General features: G+C 38.2%; 1 protein-coding gene across 1 annotated transcript; it reads left to right on the top strand.

Moving 5' to 3' along the window:
• Positions 1–628: 628 nt before the first annotated feature.
• Positions 629–6,483, top strand: LOC113079049 (uncharacterized protein C14orf132-like). The gene is made up of 2 exons (XM_026251235.1): positions 629–663; positions 6,111–6,483. Exons 1-2 carry the CDS (start codon positions 629–631, stop codon positions 6,394–6,396), a joined length of 321 nt encoding a protein of 106 aa, XP_026107020.1. The 3' UTR covers positions 6,397–6,483.
• The last annotated feature ends 890 nt before the right edge of the window (positions 6,484–7,373 follow it).

The following is a 7,373-nucleotide window of genomic DNA, read 5'->3' on the forward strand; positions in this document are numbered from 1 at the left end:
TTGTTTAGAGATGCTGTAACGCTTCAGACACGTTCTGCTCCCTGTGGAGCTTCGTTTCTATCTGTGGATCCAAAACGTCTGACATGAGCTTCCTCAGAGCTATAGGAAACCCAGTGCGACCTAGACCTACTGTAGACTAGGACAGGAACAGAACCAAATAGGGGCACAGATAAACTAAACCGACCAGAAGAGTGAAAAACAACAAAAAGGGTTCATAACTGTTACAGTTCTCCTTCCTGGAAGAAGGCGTGACCTCGCACCATTTTCGAGGTGGATGAGGAGCAGGAGGATGGCTGGCAGCAGGCGGTTGCGGAGGTGGCCGGATGCCCGGGGGAGGACGAACAACAGAGTCCAAGGTGGTGATGATGGAGGGAGGAGCCAGGGAGATGACAGAAGGGAACTGGAACAGAAGGAGGAGCCAAGCGAGACCCAGGCCACAGCCATGATAGCGACCCACGGTGGAGCCAACGGAGGGAGGTGGAGCAGTTGTCGGGGTTTTCCTCCAAACCCTCATGTTCCCTTGCATCATCCACTGGCCCATGCTCATTTGCCGGATCTCGCACCTGGTCAGATGGGTCAGGCTCAAGTTCTGCGGTGGGATCTGGCTTAGGCTCCGTGCAGTGGGGTGATGGTCTGCTGGGCTCTGGGTCTGGATTGGGACTGGTGAGTTGCTCTCCTAGGCATGACAAATGGTCATTGGCGATTTGTTGCTCACTAGCACCCACTCCACAAAGGCGGCGAATGAATCCTGAGGTGCACCTCCAGACAACCGCACTCTGTACACCTTGTTGAGGCTTGTCAGGAAGAACCCAGGTTGCTGGAATGATTGGCGACCTCCACAAAGATCGCCGAATGGACCTCGAGAGGTATCTCCCTCTGCTCCATCAGCAGGAGGAGGAGGACATCAGGATGATGACACTTTAAACCCAAACCTTGTTATTTTTCTTCTCGAGGAAGTCAGTCATGTTGTTGCTGGAGGTTCTTCCTCTAGTTTCCTGTCACAAATATCACAACGCCTCACTGGAGAGCCTGCTCTTGATTAAGTGAAGTTGAAAAGTACACCGCCTGGAAGATGGATTGTCAATCACGGAATATTAAAACTATGACCCAAATATGAAATATGAGCAGACATATTAGCTATATTCTGTTTAAGATCATAGTATTTAGAGTTGTTTTCATTTTTGGTCTATTTACCCTGGAGAGGTTAATTACCTTTTAACATTTATTTTATTTAAACTGTACTTAAAGGGTTCATACGATGCTTTTTAATAGATCACTATTTTGTGTATTTTGGTGTAACAGAATATGTTGACATGCTTTAATGTAAAAAGAAAAACATTATTTTTCAAATACTGTACATTATTGTAGGTCCTTTATATATATATATATATAGATAGATAGATAGATAATTGAAAAAACTGACTCAAATGATTCGCGAACCAGCTCCGAACTCCCGAACTGACTCAAATGAATCACGCTCCGAACTCCCGAACTGATTCAAATGATTCGCGATCCCACTCCGAACTCCCGAACTGATTCAAATGATTTGCGATCCCCAAACTGACTCAAATGATTCGCGAACCCTATACGAACTCTCGAATTGATTCAAATAATTTGCGATTTGGGAAGTCGTGGCCTAATGGTTAGAGAGTCAGACTCCCAATCGAAAGGTTGTGATCAAATGATTTGCGATCCCCAAACTGACTCAATGATTCGCGAACCCGCTACGAACTCCCGAACTGACTCAAATGATTCGCGATCCCGCTCCGAACCCCCAAACTGACTCAATGATTCGTGACGCTCCAAACTCCCGAACTAACTCAAATGATTCGCGAACCTGCTTCGAACTCTCAAATTGATTCAAATGATCCGCAAAACAGCTCCGAACTCCCGAACTGATTCAAATGATTTGCGATCCCACTCCGAACTCCCGAACTGATTCAAATGATTTGCGATCCCCAAACTGACTCAAATGATTCGTGAACCCGCTCCGAACTCCTGAACTGACTCAAATGATTCACGCTCCATACTCTGAACCAGGAAGAATTAGGAAGCGTGCATTGTGAGGGCGCTCTGAATAGAGGCAGTGAAGGCAAAGGATTAAAACCTCTATTAAAACAGATGTCCAAAATGAACGTACAGGTGCGCTAAAAGCAGGTTCTGGGCACATGGAGAGGTGGTGGTACGCTCAAGAGCTATATTTGGAAGTGGCGGTACTGAGTACCAAATGATTCGTGATACCGGCCCACTTAAAGCACTGAGAGTCGCCTGACAGACACAGTGATGAAGCCATTTCACGGGCTTAACTTTGATAAAGAATATCTCTTTGGTTTTGAAACTTTAGTCTTTGCAACTCCAGGGATCTTATCTATGCACAGCTTGTAACACTCCAAAGAGAAAGGAAAAATTTTAATCGCATTTGACCCCTTTAAAATAACAAAATGTTTATATTTATGCATTTTAATATTATTTATTTTATTGAAATGTATGCTAATTTACTCCCAAATTCTCATTACTCTAATTTAAATCTTTACATTTTAAAATACATTTTAAATCTTTAAATTGTAACATTTATCATGATTGCATTTGTTCAGCTGCATTTAATCTATGCTAATTTAAACGTTTATTTATTTTTTCTTAATATTGCAAAATGTAAAATCATAATCATGAGATATAAACCTTATGTTTATATTTTTTTTTATTCTGTAGAGGGAAATAATTATTGTGAGAGATAACTCAGAGTTTTGAGAAAAAGAGTTTGAAATGTGAGAATTCTGAGTTTACATCTTAATTAAAGAGAAATATATTAATTAATACTTTTTTTCTCAGAATTGACAGTTATTAGACAAAATTGTAAGATATTTAAAGATAAAAAGATGCAATCAACTTTATTTTTTTTCATGGAGGGAAATAATAAAAATAAAAAAACAAAAACGAAACATAAACTTAATTTGTCAATACAAACAATCAGAAATGACTATGATTCAACAGAAACAGTGACACTCTTAAACACTTTCTTTGATATTGTACAACATTCATTAAATGTGCTTTCACTGTCCAAATAGACTTTGATTTTCCACTTGAGTAATTCAATACAGAAGTAGGTCAATTCTATTAGAAAAGCTCATTAGCATGACAGAGAGCTGAATGGAGTGTGGAATGAGTTGAAAATGCTTTTTTCATCCAGCTGTAATGAAGCTTTCCTCCGCCGTCTGTCTCTTCATTCACAAGTGAAATTTATTTTCCAGCTCCAGAGGCTTAAATATTGAAAAGGCATTATAAAACTGTGAGGTGGGGTGTTTCATGAAGAGCAAGTTTTACAGTTTTGTACAATAACTTTGCTACTATTTTCAGAACCTTGATGTCATTTTTCAAAACTCTAGACACAAAACGTGTATCACTTGTAACACAGTCTGTCTAATGTTCAAAACATTGCATTGTGCATTCACATCTTTAAAGAAATCTCGCACAATCATTGGTTCAAACACAAATCTACTGTGAAATACCATTGAAACATAACTATATATCACTCGCACACAAGCAACCGATAGTTTCACTGTGTTTGTTCGTATTTTAGAACAAAATAGGTGAAACAGATTGCATTATGGTATTACATGTACAGTTAATACATCTCTGTAAAAGTACCGCAGTAGTAGAGAGAATACTACAGACACAGTGGAAACATTGAATAAAGTTTGTAATATATCGATGCAAAACACTACAGTACAATCACACCATAGGTTTATTTGAATCAAAGCAAAAGCAATTAGCTATGAAATAGAAAATAAAAGACAGTACTGTAAAACATAAAATGCAGTTTCCCTCAACTTGTATTGTAAGAAACAATAAAAGCACATCTGTCTTGGCCAGATGAAAACCTGCCTCATCCAAATATATGAATCTGTGAAGGTCATCATCAGCATCCCGCTCCATCACCCTCTAAAAATACCTTTTGGAAAGAGATTTAGAGATTACTGTACAATGTAGAATTTTTGGGAATGTTTTTTTACAAATATTAAGCTACATCGATGGATATTGTAGTCTAATTTGTTCATGCTCCACGCTAATTGGTGACAATGAATCTCGTTATCTTGAAACTTTTATGATGAGTGAACAAATGATCTAAGTTGTATGTGTATTGTATCCAAGCAATTGAAAAAAAAGGGTTAGAGTTTTGGAAAATGTGCATTTTGATCATCGGTTGTGAGTTTTGTGTCTAGAGTTGTGAAAAATGACATCGAGGTTCTGGAAATAGCAATAACAAAGTGATTGTAAAAAGCAGTGATGTTGAATTTGTTCACATCTAATGAGTTCAGACTGTTGCCTACAACTGTGCATTAATAACATAGTTTATTTTATTAATAATTCATGCTTAAAAAAAAAAAAAAAAACATTGGTTTGTAATTTAGCTTTCTGTCATGTGCCTCAAGTTTAATTCTCCTCATTCATTCATTCAAGCCAGTGCCATTCCAGCATCATTGATATACATATTTTAGTTTCTGTTAATATTATTAAATCATTTTATTTTATATTTTGTGCTTTTATTAAGTTTGGGATATTTTGTTGTGTTTTTGTCCTTATTATGCTAGAAATGACAATCTAATAAATGCATAAAACTAGGTAATCTTTCAAAATCTAATCAAAATGAAATTTAAAAAATTCCCTCAATTTCTGGCAAACAAAGTGCTGCACAACAGAGGTTTACATTTAAAACATTTCATCATCATCATCATCATTATTATTATTATTATTATACTTCTGATTCATGCATCCAAATCTTGCGCAATTCTGAGGCATTCTATGTTATAATAGTTTAAATGAAACCTGTCATAAAGAAAACAACAAAACTAAATAAACAAACAAATAAAAGCAGTATCGCCTCATCATTAGCACGAGACAAATGAGTGAATCAGGATTATTATAGTTCATTCAACCTGAAACATAAAAAAAGTTGTAGTTATTCAAACAGTTATTCAAACGTATCATTTTCATTTAGTTTAACCATTAATTAAAAATAAAATCATTATAAAAAAATAAATAAAACAAAGATCTATAGACAAATGACAAATACAATAAAAATCACTAACACTTGAACATAATAAAAATGAAAACAGAGATAAGAATAAAAAAATCTAACTATTATTAATCATATCTCAACAATAATAATAAGAAAGTGACTGCATTTCTCATCCACACACTGCAACACTTTCACATTTTAAAGTGGCTACATTTAGTATTGGAAAACATTTTTTAATAAACATGCTTCATTATAAAAGATGAAGCCCTGAAGAACTTGATATTACATGCTTCTTAGCAGATGATGTAGATACAGTGCTCATGTTTGTGTCACTGTGGATGAGGAAAGGCTTGTTGTGTTCTGTGCATGTACAGTAGCAATGACACTGCACTGTTGGGTTATGAATGTCTCACCCAATAAATCACTATCACTTCCCTCTTCCTAAATATTATGGCACGTGTGTGTGCGTGTGTGTGTGTCTGTGTGAGTGTGTGTGAGTAATTGCATGCATGTCATGAGTGCTCTTGTTTTTGTGACATATCAGGACACAACTCTGTATATATATATAACCCATAACCCATGTCTCCATTTTTCAAAACGCTTATAAATCATACAGAAAGAGTTTTTTTGAGAAAGTAAAAATGCACAAAGTTTCCTGTGAGGGTTAGGGTTAGGTGTAGGGTTAGGTGTAGGGTGATAGAATATACAGTTTGTACAGTATAAAAACCATTTCACCTATGGGATGAAAACACACTTTACACAAAAACAAACATGAGTGTGTGTGTGTGTGTGTGTGTGTGCGTGCATGTGTGTGTGCGTGCGTGTGTGTGTGTGAAACACTCCTGAGGCCATGATTCAAAAACAGACGATCTGAGAAGTATCTTCTGACAGAGCAACAGCATTTATGCGAAGCGCTCTGCTTTACATCAGTTCTCGTGTGGATGTTATTTGATGGTTTTTATCCTCAGCGCCCGTGGCTGGATTTGATCAGGTTGTATAGAGTTATTCCTCACATGCATGTTCACACAACAACTATGCTGGGACCACCCTAGCAAACACATATGAACCAGGCCCATTAGGTTTATAAATCCAGCTCCTGTGCATCACAGCCAGTGAAGCGTGTTGAACTCTCTGTGTTTCAGCTGCCGATGATGGGTGGTGCGTTCATGGACACGTCTCCTGTGGACGACTGCAGCGCGGAGCACTCGCTCTTTAACTCCTCGGCCAGCGTGAACGCACTGCCTCCTGCATCATCAGCACCGGTCCAGCAGGAGGAGCCACAGCGTGTGTCCAGCGACGCCGTCTGGCTCTGGATCGCCATCTTCGCCACCATCGGAAACATCGTGGTGGTCGGAGTCGTCTATGCTTTTACATTCTGAGGACGGAACAGCTACAATATGAAACAACCAATCAGAGCTGCGGTCCCTAACTTTGTTTGTGTTCAAAATGTAGAAAAATGTTTATAATAAGCGAGTACACCATGAATCCATTTTCCAAACCGTGTTTTTATCTTGTCCTGAATCACTAGGGTGCACCTATAATAAGTGTTTATATTCGGACTATTTTAGATTGCTTCGGGGGTACCGCGGCGGAGTAACCCAGTACCTTTGTGATTCTTCATAGACATAAACAGAGAGAAGCAGTTCCGGCTACGATGTTCTTCCGCAAGACGCAAGCAGTTCTGTTTATTAACCGCTAGAGCGTCAAAAGTTACCTACCGCAGCTTTAAGACACTTCTTAACATTGACTTTATGCAACTGGCCTCTGGTCGACAAATATGATCTGATCATAGAAAATCTGTGTAGAAAGTGAAAGCTCAGTGTGTGTATAGTAAACTGTATATTTCAGAGAACAGTCTTTATTTTTCAAAATCAGAGTTGCATGAATCTGTTTCTGTAGCATTTTTATTTATTTATTTATTTTTTGGGTGAAAATGCCATTAAGTATTAAAAGTTTAACAACCAATATCCGTCAGTTTCCCGGTCACCTAATTCTGATTCAGAAACGATGCACAGATGATTACGGCTGTATCAGCGGCGTCTGATGGAGTCACTGATGATAAAAATATGATGTTTACCTATTTAACAAGCTCTGTTTCTACACAATATTGGCAGCTCAATCAATCTAATGCCAGTCATAGGCTCCTCAGTCTACATGACATCATGTCCACATGCATTACGGATCAGCATCATTTGTAAACTTCCCAGAATGCATCAGTGCTGACTGCACTACATGTTAAAGTCAGAGCTGCAGAGATCGACCGGCCAGACCAGACCAGAATCTCTCTCAAGCTCAAAAAGTCCAAAACAGACTCATAGAAGTAATAACTTACGACATGAAATCCCTAACACAGACA

This window comes from Carassius auratus, unplaced genomic scaffold, assembly GCF_003368295.1.
Source record: "Carassius auratus strain Wakin unplaced genomic scaffold, ASM336829v1 scaf_tig00027103, whole genome shotgun sequence".
In the NCBI taxonomy this organism is placed as follows: domain Eukaryota; kingdom Metazoa; phylum Chordata; class Actinopteri; order Cypriniformes; family Cyprinidae; genus Carassius; species Carassius auratus.